Source organism: Cannabis sativa, chromosome 3, assembly GCF_029168945.1.
Source record: "Cannabis sativa cultivar Pink pepper isolate KNU-18-1 chromosome 3, ASM2916894v1, whole genome shotgun sequence".
In the NCBI taxonomy this organism is placed as follows: Eukaryota; Viridiplantae; Streptophyta; class Magnoliopsida; order Rosales; family Cannabaceae; genus Cannabis; species Cannabis sativa.
The window spans coordinates 6,664,597-6,683,265 of NC_083603.1; the positions used below are offsets into that span (position 1 = coordinate 6,664,597).

General features: G+C 33.9%; 3 protein-coding genes across 4 annotated transcripts; 1 reads left to right on the forward strand and 2 right to left on the reverse strand.

The window, feature by feature from the left end:
* The first annotated feature begins 816 nt into the window (after positions 1 to 816).
* LOC115710955 (protein SEMI-ROLLED LEAF 2) lies at positions 817 to 8,051 on the forward strand. 2 transcript variants are annotated; one of them, XM_030639303.2, is made up of 20 exons: positions 817 to 1,125; positions 1,213 to 1,509; positions 2,050 to 2,124; positions 2,324 to 2,439; positions 2,627 to 2,741; positions 2,858 to 2,986; positions 3,211 to 3,258; positions 3,381 to 3,571; positions 3,668 to 3,864; positions 3,944 to 4,236; positions 4,318 to 4,467; positions 4,571 to 4,972; positions 5,863 to 6,012; positions 6,132 to 6,207; positions 6,322 to 6,449; positions 6,531 to 6,728; positions 6,826 to 6,963; positions 7,059 to 7,181; positions 7,269 to 7,502; positions 7,612 to 8,051. In XM_030639303.2, the coding sequence occupies exons 2-20, from the start codon at positions 1,363 to 1,365 to the stop codon at positions 7,777 to 7,779; spliced, it is 3,078 nt and encodes a 1,025-aa protein (XP_030495163.2). In that variant the 5' UTR covers positions 817 to 1,125; positions 1,213 to 1,362; the 3' UTR covers positions 7,780 to 8,051. The 2 variants fall into 2 exon arrangements, with proteins under 2 accessions (XP_030495163.2, XP_030495167.2); XM_030639307.2 differs by lacking the exons at positions 817 to 1,125; positions 1,213 to 1,509; positions 2,050 to 2,124 and having other exon boundaries at positions 2,617 to 2,741.
* A 367-nt stretch (positions 8,052 to 8,418) lies between these two features.
* LOC115710233 (aspartyl protease APCB1) lies at positions 8,419 to 12,246 on the reverse strand. The gene is made up of 9 exons (XM_030638580.2): positions 11,410 to 12,246; positions 10,920 to 11,037; positions 10,565 to 10,794; positions 10,231 to 10,470; positions 9,631 to 9,784; positions 9,465 to 9,550; positions 9,087 to 9,201; positions 8,907 to 8,979; positions 8,419 to 8,755 (listed from the first exon to the last, which is right to left on the reverse strand). Exons 1-9 carry the CDS (start codon positions 12,009 to 12,011, stop codon positions 8,640 to 8,642), a joined length of 1,734 nt encoding a protein of 577 aa, XP_030494440.2. The 5' UTR covers positions 12,012 to 12,246; the 3' UTR covers positions 8,419 to 8,639.
* A 3,155-nt stretch (positions 12,247 to 15,401) lies between these two features.
* On the reverse strand, positions 15,402 to 17,218 carry LOC115709431 (small ribosomal subunit protein uS5w). Its single transcript, XM_030637541.2, has 2 exons — positions 16,333 to 17,218; positions 15,402 to 15,741 (listed from the first exon to the last, which is right to left on the reverse strand). The coding sequence occupies exons 1-2, from the start codon at positions 16,996 to 16,998 to the stop codon at positions 15,580 to 15,582; spliced, it is 828 nt and encodes a 275-aa protein (XP_030493401.1). The 5' UTR covers positions 16,999 to 17,218; the 3' UTR covers positions 15,402 to 15,579.
* Between the last annotated feature and the right edge of the window lie 1,451 nt (positions 17,219 to 18,669).

The following is an 18,669-nucleotide window of genomic DNA, read 5'->3' on the forward strand; positions in this document are numbered from 1 at the left end:
ATGAGGGATATTTGTTCTAATTTTTTATTTGGCTAATTAGTATTTTTGTCTTTGAATTGAGATTGTTAAATTTAAAGATTTTTGTCTAATTTCATTTAATTTTACTAATTTAATGATTTTTAATGTACTAAATTATACTCCCTAAATTTTGATATCTACTAAATCATTCACAATTTTTTTTCCTTTGTATTTTTTCAACAGCTGGAGTCATAATAACACAAAGAAGTTACACCTTTTCATGCCTCCAAATAAATTCAAAATGATGTGGCATATAATATAAGATAAATGCTAAGAGCACCTAAGATTCATAATATAAATATCAATAAACGTTACATATTTTTTCTAGCAAGTTTTTATTTTAAATTTTTTATAACGTTTTCTTCTCAAGCTTTTATTATTATTTTTTTATTATAAAATCAGACCAAACATACAATACAAGTTTTTGTTTTTATTTTTAGTTTTTTATTAAAAAAAATTCCCAAGTTCTTACTTTTTTTTAATGGAACCCCAAAAACAGAAAATAATGTATTTTAGAATAAGACAAAACAAATTTAATTCTATTTTCCATGATTTTTGGTTGAAAATATTGTTCGAAATTTGTTAAATAATAATAATAATAATAATACAACATTAAAAAACTCAAATAAAAAAAGAGGCGGGTAAGTAACTGTCGAGACAGCACGTCTATGTTTGTGTTGGAACATTAATTTAACCAACGGCTGTGATCTCATCTCAGAGTTTTATCGTACGTTAGTAATGAGCGTGAATTATGGGATGTCATGGCACTTTCTCTTCTCAAAACGCTGGCATATGCAATTTGGGTCCCATTCTTACTCATTTTGGACATTTTCAATCATTATTGGCAGGCCACCGGCGGACAACCATTTTTCATTTATGTCTATCATCATCACAAAACAAAGTCCTAAATAAAAATCATAATTAAAATTTGCATTTACATTTAGATTTGGATTTAGAATGAGAGAGAGAAAGAGAGAGACAGAGTTTGAGGTAGAATTCATGTTTGTAGCCTCTGGAATGCTCATGTTATTGATCAATTCGAAAAAAGATCATTGATTTCTGATACCCTTTGGCGTTTTTGACAACCCCTTTTGTTGAATTTTTAAGGTACATTGTGTTAATCTTTCTTTTTTGTCTTTTTTTAATGATTGAGTTAGAAGCTTTATGATGTGAAATTCTTTGATATTATATCAGGCTGGTTTATACATTTTGAAGAATACCCTTTTGAGTTTTGAACCTTTCTTTCCCTTCTAAAAACCGAAAACTGAGTTTTCTTAACCAGTTTTTTTGAAGGGAAAGAAAGTGTAGTTTTTGAAGGCCAATCGTTTTTCATTGAGGTTCTAAATGGGCTCCCTTGAGGGTGTTATTTCAAGGCAAGTTTTGCCTGCTTGTGGGAGTCTTTGCTTCTTCTGCCCGGCTATGCGGGCAAGGTCTAGACAGCCTGTAAAGAGGTACAAGAAGCTCATTTCAGATATTTTTCCTCGAAACCAGGTTTGTGTTTTTGGGTATTCAGTAGTTTTCTGTCTGGTTTTGTGTCAACACAATAATGTTTGGTAATAACTTTGTTATATTACATGATAGAGTTAAGGTAATGCCATTAGTATGTAATCTAATAATACTCTTAAACCAGTGAGTCTAAAATTGTGAGCAGCTGTGGTTGATCATCATTTTGTCTGGTTAAGTTGATATTTAGTCTTCAGGCTTAATCTTTTGAGATTTAACTATCTGGCTTGCTAATGATGTAGATTACTATTCTCTACATTAATATTTATAATGTTGTCATTCTGTTGATTTATACAGAAACAGTAATAATATGGAAGTGGTACTTGAATTAGCATAGTGCAATTGATTAATGCTTGATGCAAACTTAGTTGATAAGTCTTGGAAATATGAATTCTGAAACAAGGTATTTACATAAGTAAAATCTATAAATGGCATTAAATAGATGAATTGTTAATCACATGAGTTCTTATATTCTTTTGTGTCTATATAAATTATGTTGTATGAAGATTAATATTTACTTCATTACAGGAAGAAGGACCTAATGATAGGAAGATTGGAAAGTTGTGCGAATATGCTGCGAAAAATCCTTTGCGCATCCCTAAGGTATGATGGTATTTTCGAAGAAACCTCAGTGTTATGTATGGAAAAAGAAAGAAGCTTTCAATTGATAGTGTCAGCAACATTTTGGCCATGAAAATCTGAGAAACTATTGATACTTCAATTGAGAAAATTATAGTGTCATGAATATCTACAGAAGAACTGTTTCTACTCTTTCTCACTTAGTTTTAATTATGTTGATCAGATTGCAAATACCCTTGAACAAAGGTGTTACAAGGAACTAAGAAATGAGAACTTTCAATCTGCAAAAATTGTCATGCATATTTACAGAAAATTGTTGATATCTTGCAAGGAACAAATGTGAGTTAGTTCATCTCTCATTCCTTGTGCTATCTTATTCATGTTCCATAGGTTGTCTCAGATGTTGACATGTTGTTCCATTGGAGACCATTTTTTGCCTTTGTGTTTTCGGTTGGATTTACATTTGATTTTTACCCTTTATATTTGCAAGTTAAAGAGTTGTTCTATTCTTCCAAGTGTTTTTTAGGCCTCTGTTGGCTAGTAGCTTACTCAGTGTCATGCATGCTCTTCTGGATCAATCACGACAAGATGAAATGAGAATTATAGGATCCCAAACTCTTGCTGACTTTGTAAATAGTCAGGTCAGTCCTATGCTGTTCTTTACCATACAATTTTAAAGTTATCTGCTTATGAGATTCAGTTATAGCCTACTTGACTTAAAAGTCAAATTTTAGATCAAACTTATTAAGTTTTGCAGGCAGATGGGACATACATGTTTAATCTAGAAGGCTTTATTCCTCCACTCTGTCAATTAGCTCAAGAGGTGGGAGAAGATGAACGAGCTCATAGTCTGCGTTCAGCTGGACTTCGATCTCTATCTTCAATGGTATTGCTTGTGATCTTCTTCAATGAAATAAACTAACAAAAAGCAAAGCACATTTTAGAAGTAATGCTTCTAGTGTTAGATATCCACTTAAAGTTCACACATTTCTATTTGAACTTCTATTGTAGAATCCCAATCTATTGTTCAACAATTTCTTTACTTAATGATATGTTATGAATGAAGTTGGTATTGCTACTTGTAATCTAATGGTCTGATTTTTTTTGTAGGTTTGGTTTATGGGTCAAAACTCACATATCTCAGTGGAGTTTGATAATGTATGATTCCTTGACTATAAATGTACTTTCAATATCTATTTGAGAACCAATTCCACTGTTCTCTGAGAACTAAATAGTTCTAGCATTTTGCTAACAATTCGGTTTCTTGATTGTGTAACCAGATTGTTGCAGTAGTATTAGAAAATTATGAAGGTCCTAAGGCGAAAACAGTGGATCCAGAAGATTCCCAAAAGAGGTGGGTGCATGAAGTGAGAAAAAATGAGGGACTTGTTTCTTCTTCACCAAATACCATAACAAGAGTTTCTTCTTGGAGGGTGATTGTTAATGACAAAGGCGAAGTGAATGTGACAACGTAATCTCTGTTACTGCATAATTCTTTTGTGTGTGTGTTTATGTATAGAAAGTAATACTTTGTTTTAGTAACATATCTTTCCTTTTCTTCCCATAGTGAAGATGCCAATAATCCCTACTTTTGGGCAAGAGTTTGTCTGCATAACATGGCCAAGCTAGCCAAGGAAGCGACAACTATAAGGCGTGTTTTGGAGTCTGTGTTTCGATATTTTGATAATGGAAATCTATGGTCTGCTGAGAATGGTCTTGCCTTGCCTGTTCTCAATGACATGCAATTTTTAATGGATTTTTCTGGTAATTCAATAGTCCCATTTGTTGTTTTAGACCCCAGTTGTTCATTTTTGTAATCCTTTTCGAAAATTATCTTTTGCAGGTCAAAATACTCATGTTTTACTATCTATTTTAATCAAGCATTTAGATCATAAAAATGTTCTTAAACATCCCAATATGCAACTAGATATTGTTGAGGTTACAACTTCTCTTGCTCACCAAGCAAAGGTTGAGCCTTCTGTAGAAATAATCGGTGCAGTAAGCGATGTCATGAGACATTTACGAAAGAGCATACATTGCTCCCTTGATGATGCAAATCTTGGGGAAGATGTGATCAAGTGGAATAAAAGCTTCAAAGAAGCTGTGGATAAGTGTCTAGTACAGTTGTCACATAAGGTGAATTCACTTCCCAATTTCAACTAACTCTTCGAAAATTTGCTATTGTTGTTAACTGATCTAAAATGCATTGCTTATCAGGTTGGAGAAGCAGGCCATATCCTTGAAATCATGGCTGTCATGCTTGAAAATATCTCTACTATTACTATCATAGCTAGAACTACTATTTCTGCAGTTTACCGAGCCGCTCAAATTGTTGCTTCCTTACCAAGTTTAACATATCAGAATAAGGCAAGGATAAGAAATGGATTTTCACATTCTTTCTTCAAGCTTTTCTCATCCTTGTAATAAACTAATAATGTAGTTATTGTTAACATGTTCATGTTTTACTTAGGCTTTCCCAGAGACTTTGTTTCATCAGCTACTCCCAGCTATGGTCCATCCAGACCATGAAACAAGAGTTGGTGCACACCGTATTTTTTCAGTTGTTCTTGTTCCATCTTCAGTTTTCCCTCGTTCGTTGCCATCATCGGTTTCTGATTCAAAGAAGGCCTCTGATTTTCCTAGGACACTTTCGAGAACAGTCTCAGTTTTTTCATCCTCAGCAGCTCTTTTTGAGAAGCTAAGGAAGGAGAAATTTTTGTCACAGGATAATGTTGTTGAGGAAACAAAAGATATCAGTACTGGAACACTTGATAGATTGAAGTCATCTTACCTTAGCTCATACAGTATGAGAAATTTGCAAGACTCTATAGTGACTGAAGAAAATAGTACTAATAGCTCAACTAAAGAACAGGTAATCCTAAATCATATCATATAATAAATTGTTGTGTTTTTGGCGGCTAAACCCTCCTAACTATTGTTTCACTTGCATTTAACCTTTCAAACTCAAATTTTGGTGGTAAAACCTTCCAAACTATTGAAGTGTTTGCAAATTTAAGGTGTCATTCGGTTAATTGCCATCATGGACTGCTTATGTGTACACTCTTGTACACATGACACGTTTGTATTGGTACACCTAATATTTTTTTTTTCGTTAGTCATTTTAAAATTCAATAAAATTATAAAAAAATAAAAATCAAATATTTAAAAAATAAAAAATATTATAATTTTTAAATAATAATATTAGGTGTACCAATATAAACGTGTCACGTGTACAAGAACGTACACATAAGCAGTCCATGTTAGCAGTTAACTATAAAAAATAAATGACACCTTAAATTTGTTAACGATTCAGTAGTTTGAAGGGTTTTACCGCTAAAATTTGACCTTGGAAGGTTAAATGAAAGTAGAATGATAGTTGAGAGAGTTTAACCGTGGCGTTTAGTTAGAAGGAATGAAAACATAGAAATGAGAATGAGAATGAGAATGGGAATAGGAATAGAAATGGAATAAAATTTAAAATGCATATAAAAAATTGATAAAAAAATTATTAAAATTTTTCTCATCATGCATTTAGAATCGTCTTTCCTTCCATTTCAAAATAGAATAGTCATTTCACCAAAATGGTGGAAAGGCCATTCCATTGAAATGACATTCCAACACTTTAATATGCAACAAAACAAAAGAATGGAATGGAGATTGTTTCCTTTCCATTCCATTCCATTTCATTACCTCCAACCAAACGCCACCTAAATTGTTGGAAACTGATCTTTACTTGGTATGGTGATCCATGTCAAATTCCAGGAGGCTAATGCTTTGAGGCTGAGCAGCCATCAAATATCTCTTTTGCTGTCATCAATCTGGGTACAGTCCATCTCTCCTGCAAACACTCCCGAAAATTATGAAGCAATCGCGCACACTTATAGTCTTGTGTTGCTCTTTTCTACATCCAAGGTTAAGCGTGTTTAACTACTGTTGCTTTGCTTGTTGTTTATGCATTCACAACTGTTTTTCATAATTGCATTCATAGGTTTCATGACATGATATTGAAATCTATTTTTCTTGTCTTACAGAATTCCAGTCATGAGGTTCTAGTGCGTAGTTTTCAGCTAGCAGTTTCCTTGAGGAATATTTCTCTTAGTGATGGCGGTGAGCTTTCGAAATTCTACAACATTGTTGTCATTGGTGATTATACAGTGTGATTTCATGGAAATGATTAAGACTTCAGATGCTTAATTGTTTGAATTTGACTGATCTTTACAGGGCGATTGCCTCCATCACGACGCAGGTCTCTCTTCGTCTTAGCAACATCAATGATTCTCTTTGCATTGAATGCATACAATATTCTTTCTCTTGTTCATGTTGCCAAAGCAGCAATTACAGAAAAAGTGGTATGTAAAGTTATGTTTACATTGTTTTTTCTTTGAAGTCATTATATAATTCCATTTCATCTATTAATGCTTTTGTATCAGGTTGATCCATTCTTATGTTTAGTTGAAGAACACAAGTTAAGAGCTGTTAAACCGGTATCTATGGCGAATAGTTCTTATGGATCTAAAGAAGATGATTGTTTGGCCTTGAAGTCTCTTTCAGAGATAAAAATCACTGAAGAGCAAACTAGAGAATTCTTTGCTCCTGAAATAGTGAAAAGCTTAGAGAATTTAACTGAGGTGAAGTTCCTCCTACATCATAGTTTTCGGCCTTTCTTAACTTTAAAAGTTAAAATTTACAAGCAGGCTAATGATTGTTAGTGTTTTTCTTTCGCAGTCTGAGTCTTCGTCGATTAGAGAACAGCTTCTCACCGATTTCATACCCGACGATTTCTGTCCACTTGGAGCACAATTGTTCATGGATGCTCCCAAAGAAATCTATCAAACTGATTCAAGAAGTAGTATATCCAAGGAGGTAATATAAGCTTTGAATTCTGAGTTCACCTATCAGTTCGCAAGATCTTTAACGTTTTATCTATTTGGTTTTGAATGCTGTCATTTTCTGTATAGATTGCTCCACTTTTTTCAATAGATGAAGACACATTTGCAGAATCATTTGATAGTCATAGAAAACTACCAGAGTTTTCCATGGAAATTCCAAATCTTTTGAGTGTAAACCAACTTCTGGAATCAGTAAGCTCTGCTCTCCACAAAATTCTCAACTTAACATTCCTTGAAAAGTGAGAATTGCTCTTCATTATAACATTGTTCTGTCCACAGGTTTCTGAAACTACACATCAAGTTGGAAGGATCTCTGTCTCAACAACACCCGACGTGTCTTACAAGGAAATGGCTCGACATTGTGAAGCTTTGCTTATGGGAAAACAACAAAAGATGTCTGGTTTAATAAGTACTCAACAAAGACAAGAATGTTTGATGCACATCTCATTACAAACTCAAACCAATGAAGTGACAACAACAATCGTCTCCTATGTCAACGCCGATTCTCTTGGGGTACATCCCATTTCCCGAAACTTTTAACACAATGCAGGAGGAGTCTCTATGTTCATACATGTTGGCATACATTTGTGCTTAGAATTACCATGACATTTGTGTTTTGCAGGCTCAAAATCCTTTTGTTGATGGGAACTCATTCGACGATGGATGCAAAACTCCCATTGCAGCCGCCACGCCTATGCAATGCGCTACTGAATCCCAGCATAATCCCCACTTCTTCAGGCTGCCGGCGTCAAGTCCATTTGACAACTTTCTAAAGGCTGCTGGCTGTTAAATCCAAAGAACGAAAAAACTCCAGCACAGACATTCAGACAAATATGTTTGTATAAATTTTTCATTTTATTTATAACTTCTGTTCTTTCCATACATAATTCTTTTATTTAGTTCCTCTCCCTTCTACATGTGACTTTACAATTGGGAATGTGCAGAGGAATTTACTTTCCAACATGTACAGCCATTTTAAGGTTATGTTAGTACTAATGAGCTTCCATATATTTTGTTATAGAAATTTTTACATAATAAATTAAAAATTTGAAAAAAAAAAAATCACAAAAATACATTAACATGAAGATTTTATTTTTATAGTTTGAAATTTTTTATTTAAAAAAATACGGACTTTATTAAACTGTTCGATATTCATTTTTAATTGTTTTATAGTTAATTTTTCGTTATTTTTTAATAATTTTTTTACTTTCGGCTGAAAAAATCGTATTTTTATAAATAAAAATTTTAAATTATAAAATTGTAAATAAAACATATATATATATATATAAATTGTATATGTCTTAGTTAATGATGGATAAAACTGAGTTGTTTGGTATGTTCAAAGAAATTAGAGTAATTTATAATTTGGAAAGAAACATGAATGAGTGGCATTCTCTTATGTGGATAAGTGGAATTTAGAAGGAATGGCTGCCTACAAATATTCTATTTACTATGTCAACATTTTATTTCAATCAAAAGAAAATTCACTTGTACAGTTAATATATATATATATATATGTATCATCTAACATATGAACATCTCCAATAGAGTGTCCAATAAGTGATGCATTGTTATATTTTAACATACTTCAAAACCTATTTCGATTGCTATAGCAGCAATTCATCAAAAAAGAAGATGAAAAAGAAGGCCTCATTCAAAGAAAGGAAGACTGTCGAATCGATGAGGCTTGACACAACCTGAATTGGTCCATCCAATCTTCTGATTTTCATTGTCATATACAACTAGATGCCCACGCATCGATATGTCTGCACAACCAAATTCGCAATTACTGATCAAAATACAACAATGATTCATACAAAGTCAACAGAAATAAAAAATGAACAAAATTGAATTGACAAGATCAAAGTTAGAAAGGATTCATTCAACTAAATCAATTCATAATAAAATTGATTATACCTCCAAGTATGGTTGATGATCCATCATGTACTTTGCTTCCATCTAGAATACCCAAGCACACATTGCCTTTGCTCTACAGAAGATTTGAGTAAATATGAGAAAAATGGGCACTTGGTAAAAAATTTATAAGAAACCAGAAGCAGTAGTTGTATACATGAGTAATGAATTGAAAATACATACACTAATAATCAAGTATCCTTCGGGAGGGATTCGAAGCCTTGTCGAGACAATCCACCATGAGCTCCCAAACTGAAGAGTTATAGTCTTGAAGAATTGCTTTACATCAGCAACAGATCTGCATAATAGCAACATATGTATGATTAAGGAAGTTACAGAGAGGTTAGATGGGGTGAGAAAAACGGCTTATTTTGTAGAGGGCCATTTATGTGTTGCATGGGGATGTTAATCAATCAAGCTAAGCCATTCTTTGTCAAAAAAAAATTAAGGATTTGCCATTCAATGGAAAGGACAGTGGTTTAGCATGTTTAATGAGCATTAGCAAAACTTTTGAAAAAAACTCCGTAAATGTAATTCGATATGCATCAGCCTTTGCCATACCTGAGAGGCATTTGAGCTTGCCAACAAATAGGCAAAGAAGGATCGGAAAAATCTCGGACTAGTCCTACTACTGAAAGGTCTTCAAGCTGTACCATTTACAAACATATGACTTTGTTTCTCATGAAATTCATTGTTGTTTTTAAAATGAAGTGGGTTGAGTACTTACAGAAGCAACCAGATCCGAGTATGGCTCTTTTGAGAAGTATGTATAAGAACTACCACTGTCAAACACCACCTGTTCCGCTCTGCTGCTCCATGACCCTAGTTTCAGTTGCCTGTTTCCATAATTTATTCTAACTATCTCTGAATGATAGAAATCCCTGAGGAGAGAGAGCAAAATCAAATTCATATACGCGTTGCAAAAAAGAAAAGGATAGTCTTTATGAGATCATGAAAAACTAAGAACTGAATGGAGCACATAAGCATTCAAAGAAAGCGCTGTGTTTAATGCAAATTACCGAAAGAAATAACATGTTTCTAGGTACAAATTTGGGCTATAGAAGCAAAACCATGAGGCAACACAAACTACATGAAGAGAGTTAAACATTTGAATGTGGATTTTCTCATGTATCAAAAGCGATTTTGACAAATAAATTCTATAAAAGAATGAGTACTTCATGGATCGAAATATTGTTGCCTCCAAACAGAATCGTCTAAATATGTTTCCTGCCAAAGTCTCCAGGTATAGAGAAAAATCACCAACCATTAAGAACATGTTAAAAGGAAATAATGCTAACAAAACTGATGAAAAGATAATATTACTTACACAGATGGGGTGTCAAGCATAGGTATCCAAGACATTCCCCAATGTGGTACATAATCTTCACCTAAGAACATATACCCGCCACCACCCGCGTCAATGGAAAGACAATGGCCTACCACATTCTTAATGACACCCTTGCTTGCTAATTGGGACGATAAACTAACTTTAGCTCGGCTTAAACCTAGGATTCCATCAGTCTTTGCAAGAGAGTTCAAAAGTATGCCTTGCTGATCATATCCACAACTTAAAGGCAAAAAGACATTTCTCCAGTCAGTAATGTAAGAAATAAAAAACTAAAACGAAAAACAGAAATTCTCAAACTTGTAGAGAAAAGTACCCGAAAACAATATTCACATTGGTCAAAGAACCATTTTTCATTGTTAAATGAAGGTCATCTTTTGCAAGAACACCCAAAGATGAGCTACTGTCAGCATATTGAATCTCATAGTCACACTGTTGACATGTTTCACATTGTCCAGTTTTCTGATTTCTCTGAATCTCTGTACACAATGAGTCTTTAGAAGGTAGTATATTATCTCTGGTAGGCTTATATAATGGATTTGGTCCCTGCATAATGGACAATCATTGATTAAAAAAACAAAGCTTTCTCCTTTCAATACAGCTTAACACATTTGGTTTATACTCATTGCATAACTGATAATATAATAAAAGCAGAGAGAATTAGGCTTTACCTTGGCACAGCTACTGCATGGTGCATCACACTGGATCCATGTCAAGTCACTACCTGTATCCATGTCCAGAAAATAAGGTCTTGGTGGATTCCCAACTAGAATATATGTGTAATACAACCTGTATGGAACAAGATTAACTAAACAATTAATTAACCTTCATAATGATTTGTCATTTAGGCAAAAATGGCCAAGCATTTTTATGTAGTTACTCAAAACAGTTTTGACATTTATAGTACAATAATTGAATTATATCTCATTAATGTTTTAATATAATCTAAAAGGTCTCGTCTACTAAATCGTGTCCCCTAAACTTTTACATGTAACAAATCGTTTTGAATCCAATAATCTCAGTAGTCGGAGAGAATATTTAAGACACTACATGTCAAAACTAGAATATTGAAATCTTTTGGATTATACTTAAAGTTCCAGATGAACTACCATAATATCATTAGCAATTGTTTTAGAAAAGAAAAACAAGATTCTTCCATACCCATCTGGATAAACATTGCCCCTGACTGGAAAAATGGTTGATGAGTCAACTTTAGAAGCATAAGAAACCAATTTGTTGACTTTTTTGGTTCTAATTCCATTGATAAATGAATCACCCACAACAACATCTCCCTTATCAAAATCCACAAACCTCCCCAATTTAAGCTCCACATCGTTTTTCCCATTCATCCCAAATTTGGGATACAATGGGAAAATAAAAGACTGGGGTTTATCACTATCATCATCATCATCATCATTGGATCTTCGAAACCCTTCAAGCACAGTTGGATAAACATGAGAATACAAAGTCAGGGCAAAAATAGAGATACCCAGAAAGAAAAGCAGCTTTTTTATAAAGCCATGAAAGAGTCTGAACTTGGGAAACGGGAGTTGGAGTTGTGGGTTTTGTGGGTTAGTTAGATTGTGATGAAGATGATGATCATGGTCATAGATTTGTTGGTCTTGGTGGGTTTGGTAAGGAGGTGATTCAGAGAGTGTGAAAGCAGTAATGGTCTTGCCTAAGGAAGGATTATCTGGTGGTGGAAGAGAGATTATAACGACTCCTGTTAGCTTAGGTGGTGGGGGATCAGAGTCAGACTCCATTTTCTTTCTCCCAAGAAGTTGCAGAGTGCATATTGCAATCTGCAATCTGCAATCTGCTATTGAGTTAAGGATGTTGTTGTGAAATTGACATTTGAGTTTGATAATGGGTTGAAAGACTCAGTCAGTCGTGGCTCACAAGTCAAACCAAAGTAATGCAGAGAATGGCAAATGTGAAAACAGAAACTTCTTAAGAAATGTGTCACTCCTTCCTTCAAAAACTCACCTTAGGTGTTTGATGTTTAATAATAGGACTAATGTAAAGTAAATAAAATATGTAGAGTTCTTTTGGTAACATTTTATTTTAATTTTTAATCACTAAAATGAGAGTAAAATTTGTGTTTTTAAAAAATAAAAATGTATTCTATAACTACTTTTATTTTTTTATTTTAAATACAAAAAATAAAAGTGTGTTCTATAATTTTTATTTTTATTTTTTATTTTATTTAAGTCGGATCTAAATTCGGGTTTGGGATCGTGGTCCGAGTCTAGGATTGGAACCGTACTTAAAGTCCACGTCTCAATGTCCAGATAAGGGTCAGAGTTCAATTTCTTTTCATGATCGCAGACATTGTAGCTATTTAGGACCACTTGTAAATTTTTAGAAAATTCTGAATATTTTATAGTGCCGAAAATAAAATTTAAACAGTTACTCACTACGTGTAGTACACGATTATGAAATAAAAAAAAAAAAACCTTCTTTTATACACCTATTACATAGTATACCCACTTTATTTATTTTAATTTTTACCTCAATTTTTATATTCTTTAAGATATACTCACTTTTATAGATGATATTCCCATTAGACCCCTTAGCTTAACTTAAATTATATGCTAGACTTAAGTAGAGGGTGAGAGTATATTGGGCAACTCACTCAAAAAAAAAAATAGGTATATTTAAAAAAATATATATAATATCAAAGTATTTTTAATTAATAAATACAAAAAAGAAATATTTTTCAACTTATGCCCTAAATAGATAGGGATACTAAATATTTCTGTAAAAGATCTACTATAAATTTACCCTATATGTTATATCCAACCTGGCAACTTGTAATATGTTTATATTTTACTTTTATCAAAATACTTTTGATAGGGAAATTTGAAATTCTATACATAATAAACCCTAATATTATTTCCCTAAACCTAAATGTTTTACCATAGCCCATATAAGACTACATTTCCTTTATCCCCATAGTACCCCTCACATTTGAACAAAACCAATCTAAAGCTTCTCTCTCTCTCTCTCTCTCTCTCTCTCTCTCTCTCTCTCTCTCTCTCTCTCTCTCTCTCTCTCTCTCTCTCTCTCTCTCTCTCTCTCTCTCTCTCTCTCTCTCTCTCTCTCCCAAACGCACGACGCCTCAACCAAAGACCACGGCTTCACCTCAACGACCTCCGAGGACCACCCACAACCTCCGACGAAGGACCCAGCCCCCCTCACCACCGTCCACAACGCTGGCCCCCCTTTTTTTGTCATTTTTTTGTGTGATATATGATTTGGATTATTGATAAGTATTGATTTTAGGGTTATAATGTATAATGTATGTGTTTATGTGTGCACCGTGAGTTTTGTTAGATTTAGGTTCGATTTTAGGTTCAGATCTGGGATTTGGAAAAATTACAGTTTGGGGAAGACGATGGCTCGATGGGGTCCGATGGGCACCCCGATGGGGGTCCGATGCTTGCAAGTTGGGGAAAAAAATTGGGTTGGGCTCGACGGGTTCGATTGGGGGGGGGGGGTCCGACGGGGCCGATGGGGGGGTCCGATGCTTGCAAGCTGTGGGGGTCCGATGGGGCCCGATGGGGGGGGGGGTCCGATGCATGTGCGGGTTGGGAAAAAATGGGGTTGAGTTATGAGAGGGGTATTTTTGGATTTTAGATAAAGTGGTCATATATTTTCAATGGTGATATGCACTAGTTTAGGAATAAAATATTAAGTATATGTAAGTATAGAAAATCAAATTTCTCTTTTGATATCATATCGTTGTGCTTAATATTTAATATGAATTGTTTAGATTTGTACTTTTCATTGTTAGTGTATCATTGTTAAAATATACTAATAAATTAAGAGAAATTTACATAGAGCACTAACTTTTCCTCATTTATTACATTTATATTGTCCCATGCTATTCTTTACATTTTTACTGTTTTTTTTATTCGACAGTAGACTGCCATTGGGTATAGATTTATATATATTTTTTATGGCTTACACGTGTCTTCACGGGGTTTTGCCACGTTTTTTTTTTAAAAAAATAATGCTTTAAAAAGGTTGGATTTTACATGTTGTGTCATTTTTGTGATAATTTTTTCTCTTTTTTGGGTATTATTATTTTTATATATTATTTTCAAATATATTAAAGATTTTATAATCATTACTTTAAACCCACTCTCCAACCTTCTTTGTTCATCTTCTTCTTCTAGTTTCTTAGGCAGTTACAAGTTGTGGGTGGTTTTTTGGTTTTTATTGAGTTGGTCACAAGCTCGTCAAAAGCAACCTCAACAGAAAGCCACTCTTCCAGAGTCATTTCAAAAAATTTCAGTTGACATACCATTTTCTCAAGCTTCCCTCTTAATCTCCCAAAACAACCCCAAAAAAACGAAACCCAAACCAACAATGGGTAAGAAAACAATATATTGTTTATTAAATTTTTTTGGAAAATGAGAAAACAAAATAAGTAACTTGTTAAAAAAAATGTACATTTTAAATTATTTAAATTTTATTAATGACAAAATTATTTCCACTTTATTTTAGTTAACATGTTAATAAACAAAACCAATGGATCTCATTCAACAACAGATGATGGGTATCTCATCAAATAAAGAATTGGTCGGGTGGTGTGTTAGATTTGGTGTTGCATCTGAACCCAATAGCTATGTTGCTTACTCGCTCCTCTCCGTTGGTCATTGCCACCACCGGGATTCTGCAAGGTGAGCCGGGCTTCTACGGTTTAGAGATGGCATTATCCGGGCAATACTGTGATCCAGTATTGATTCAGTTTGTCAAAATGTTGTGACTAGATTGAATAAAAAGACCTGCTTGATTCTTCTTAACCATATTTGATGTTAGGTTTATCCTACTTGTATTCATAACATTCTCATGCCAACAATGGAGAATGGAAATGTACTATGTCTTGGTCCCCATTTTCCAATTTGCTTTTCTATTCTATATAAAAGTAACTTGGAATATTTTCTATTTATAAACTTGCTGATCACACTTCATGTTTACTGACTATTGCAGTTTAAAGCTTAGGCTTCACAATGAAGTAGAATTTTCATCTTATGGTAGAAAATAGATTGGTGAGTTCATTCTTGATATAATAATCCATAACCCAAATAAATTCAAAAATAAAATAAAAAAAAACATACATATAGAAGTAAAATAAATCATTATGATGATCCAAAAGACTCATGGCATAACATTTGCAATATAAATCCATACTCAAAACTTATGAAAAATTCCTTCAAAATCTTAATGTAAAACTGACCCCAAAAATAAATTTAAGTTCTTTAATACCAAGAAAAACAAAACAGAAGTCCTACTAAAAGAAACATCATTTAAAACTGGAGTTGCTTATGCCTCAACTCTCTCAGGTGCCTCAAGGTGGAGAATTTTACCAGTTGGCTTGGCCAAAAGGTCTGTGTGCTCTTGGAATGGAGACTTTGTGAAACGAGTTTCTCTCCAGAACTCAGGTGTCAAGAAACCATAGGTCTTCAAGAGACACTCAAATGTGGCCTGTCAAAGTTCACAAAACCAAAATCTTAACACTAAATAAATGAAAATTCAAATAACTAATCAATTTTTGGCTCATACCCTGTTTATAAAATGATATTCAGTTCATAAAAAAGCTAAACTTGTCTCAATTTGATTATGCCATAAATATTCATTTGTTACAATTACTTCCCAATTTTAATAATTGATAACCATAATAGTCAAAACAATTAATCAAATTTTGGTTCATAACCCAGTTCAGAACATGATAGAAATATTCATTTGTCAAAACAGCTTCCAAACCACAATAATCAAAACAAACAATAAATCAAATTTTGGTTCATACCCAGTTCAGAACATGAAATTCAGTTCATAAAAAAGTTAAACTTGTCTCAATTTGAACATGCTAGGAATATTCAATTGTCAAAATTGCTTCCCAATTTTAATAATTGATAATACCAATAACCAAAACAGCACAAGTAGCAATATTTATCAATAAGAATCGTAAAAAGGGTAATAATTATAGAAAAATTAACCATGTAAACATCAATAATACAAAATACTAAGATAAATATATAATACATTAAAATTGATAAAAGTTGAGAAAGAACAAACCTTGACGAAGTTACCAAGAGTCTTTGTGGATCCCCTGGATGATGTGAAAACATCATCAATTCCAGCAAACTGAAGCACCTTCTTAGGAACCCTAGCAGCAACAATACCAGCACCACGAGGAGCTGGAACCATACGAACAGTAACCGAACCACACTTTCCAGTAACCTTACAAGGAACGGTGTGAGGCTTTCCGATCTTGTTACCCCAATAACCCCTTCTAACAGGGATAACAGAGAGCTTAGCCAAAATAATAGCACCACGAATGGCAGTAGCAACTTCCTTACTACACTTCACACCAAGACCGACGTGACCATTGCTGTCACCGACGACAACGAAGGCCTTGAACCTAGTTCGCTGACCAGCACGAGTCTGTTTCTGAACAGGCATGATTTTCATGACCTCATCCTTGAGACTTGGTCCGACAAGTGTGTCGATGATTTGATGTTCCTTGATTGGAAGAGAATGGAGGTAGATCTGTTCTAGGGAAGCGATCTTACCTTCCTTGACGAGACGACCGAGCTTGGTGACCGGTACCCATTTCTCCTCTTCCTCACGTCGACCAGCACGTCGGCGACCACGGCCGCGGTCTCCACCTCGTCCACCGCGGCCACGGTCTCCACCGAAACCGCGTCCGAAGCCACCTCGCTCACCTCCTCTTTCTGCCATTGTTGGGGATTGGAGATTTAGGGGAAGGGAGAGAAACCCTAGTTTGTAAGTGTGCGAAAGAAAATAAACTCTGATGAAGTGAGTAAGATAACCGGTGGCTTTAGGAGTATAGAGATGAAACCCTAGTAAGGTTTCGAGATAGATATCATTTTTGGGCCTAATCGGTTGGGCTCTTTATATGGGTTTCTCCAGGCCCATATTTTCTTTAGATATTTATTAAGAAAATAAGTTGAGAAATACTTCTTTCTTTATTCATTAGTTAAAAATATTTTTATATTATATTTCATTAAAATATTAAAATGTATCTATTTTTGTATGGAGGTTCCCTAATATATTCACATCTTTCACTTAAATTTAGCATATAATTTATATTAATTTAAAGGGTATAGTGAGGATATCATCTAAAAAAGTATGTATATCTTAAAGAGTAATTTGCGGCAAAACTCCCTCAACTATCAATTTACTTGCAAAATACCATCCAACCTCATATTTTAGTGGGAAAACCATCCAAAGTACTGTTCCGTTTACATTTTTAAGGTGTCGTCTGTCTAGCCTCATTAAGTCCTAATTTTGCCCACGTGGCAATGACAAGTCACTAAAAAATTATCCTATGTGGCCATATTTTGCAAAATAAAAATAAAACTTTAAGAGTAATTTGCGGCAAAACTCCCCCAACTATCAATTTACTTGCAAAAAACCATCCAAAAAACTTTAAGGTTGGATGGTTTTTTGCAAGTAAATTGATAGTTGGGGGAGTTTTGCCGCAAATTACTCTTAAATTTTCTGTTTTTATTTTAATTTTTATTTTGTAAAAGAGTAATTTGCGGCAAAACCCCCTTAACTATCAATTTACTTGCAAAAAACCATCCAACCTCATATTTTGGTGGGAAAACCCTCCAAAGTACTATTCTGTTTACATTTTAAGATGTCGTCTGTCCAGCTCATAATTTTGCCCACGTGGCAATGACAAGTCACTAAAAAATTATCCTATGTGGCCATATTTTACAAAATAAAAATAAAACTTTAAGAGTAATTTGCGGCAAAACTCCCCCAACTATCAATTTACTTGCAAAAAACCATCTAAGAAACTTTAAGGTTGGATGGTTTTTTGCAAGTAAATTGATAGTTGAGGGAGTTTTGCCGCAAATTACTCTTAAATTTTTTGTTTTTATTTTAATTTTTATTTTGTAAAATATGGCCACGTAGGATAATTTTTTATTGACCTGTCATTGCCACGTGGGCAAAATTAAGACTTAACGAGGCTGAATAGACGACACCTTAAAAATGTAAACGAAACAGTACTTTGGAGGGTTTTCCCACCAAAATATGAGGTTGGATGGTTTTTTGCAAGTAAATTGATAGTTGAGGGGGTTTTGCCGCAAATTACTCTTTGTAAAATATGGCCACGTAGGATAATTTTTTGGTGACCTGTCATTGCCACGTGGACAAAATTAGGACTTAATGAGGTTGAATAGACGACACCTTAAAAATGTAAACGAAACAGTACTTTGGAGGGTTTTCCCACCAAAATATGAGGTTGGATGGTTTTTTGCAAGTAAATTGATAGTTGAGGAGGTTTTGCCGCAAATTACTCTATCTTAAATAATATAGAAGTATAGATAAAAATTAACACAGAAAATAAAGTGTATATAAAATTTAATTTTCTCTAAC

What these genes read in the sequence shown, in the direction of transcription:
- LOC115710955 (XM_030639303.2), top strand. Translation starts at nt 1,363, where the DNA reads ATGGGCTCCCTTGAGGGTGTTATTTCAAGGCAAGTTTTGCCTGCTTGT. An exon ending in ATTTTTAATGGATTTTTCTG is followed by an intron (nt 3,865 to 3,943) that starts GTAATTCAATAG and finishes TATCTTTTGCAG; the next exon opens with GTCAAAATACTCATGTTTTA. An exon ending in GCTTAGAGAATTTAACTGAG is followed by an intron (nt 6,729 to 6,825) that starts GTGAAGTTCCTC and finishes TTTCTTTCGCAG; the next exon opens with TCTGAGTCTTCGTCGATTAG.
- LOC115710233 (XM_030638580.2), bottom strand. Translation starts at nt 12,011, where the DNA reads ATGGAGTCTGACTCTGATCCCCCACCACCTAAGCTAACAGGAGTCGTT. An exon ending in AATGTGAATATTGTTTTCGG is followed by an intron (nt 10,471 to 10,564) that starts GTACTTTTCTCT and finishes TTTGCCTTTAAG; the next exon opens with TTGTGGATATGATCAGCAAG. An exon ending in ATGCTTGACACCCCATCTGT is followed by an intron (nt 9,785 to 10,230) that starts GTAAGTAATATT and finishes CTCTCTCCTCAG; the next exon opens with GGATTTCTATCATTCAGAGA.
- LOC115709431 (XM_030637541.2), bottom strand. Translation starts at nt 16,998, where the DNA reads ATGGCAGAAAGAGGAGGTGAGCGAGGTGGCTTCGGACGCGGTTTCGGT. An exon ending in CTCTTGGTAACTTCGTCAAG is followed by an intron (nt 15,742 to 16,332) that starts GTTTGTTCTTTC and finishes GAACTTTGACAG; the next exon opens with GCCACATTTGAGTGTCTCTT.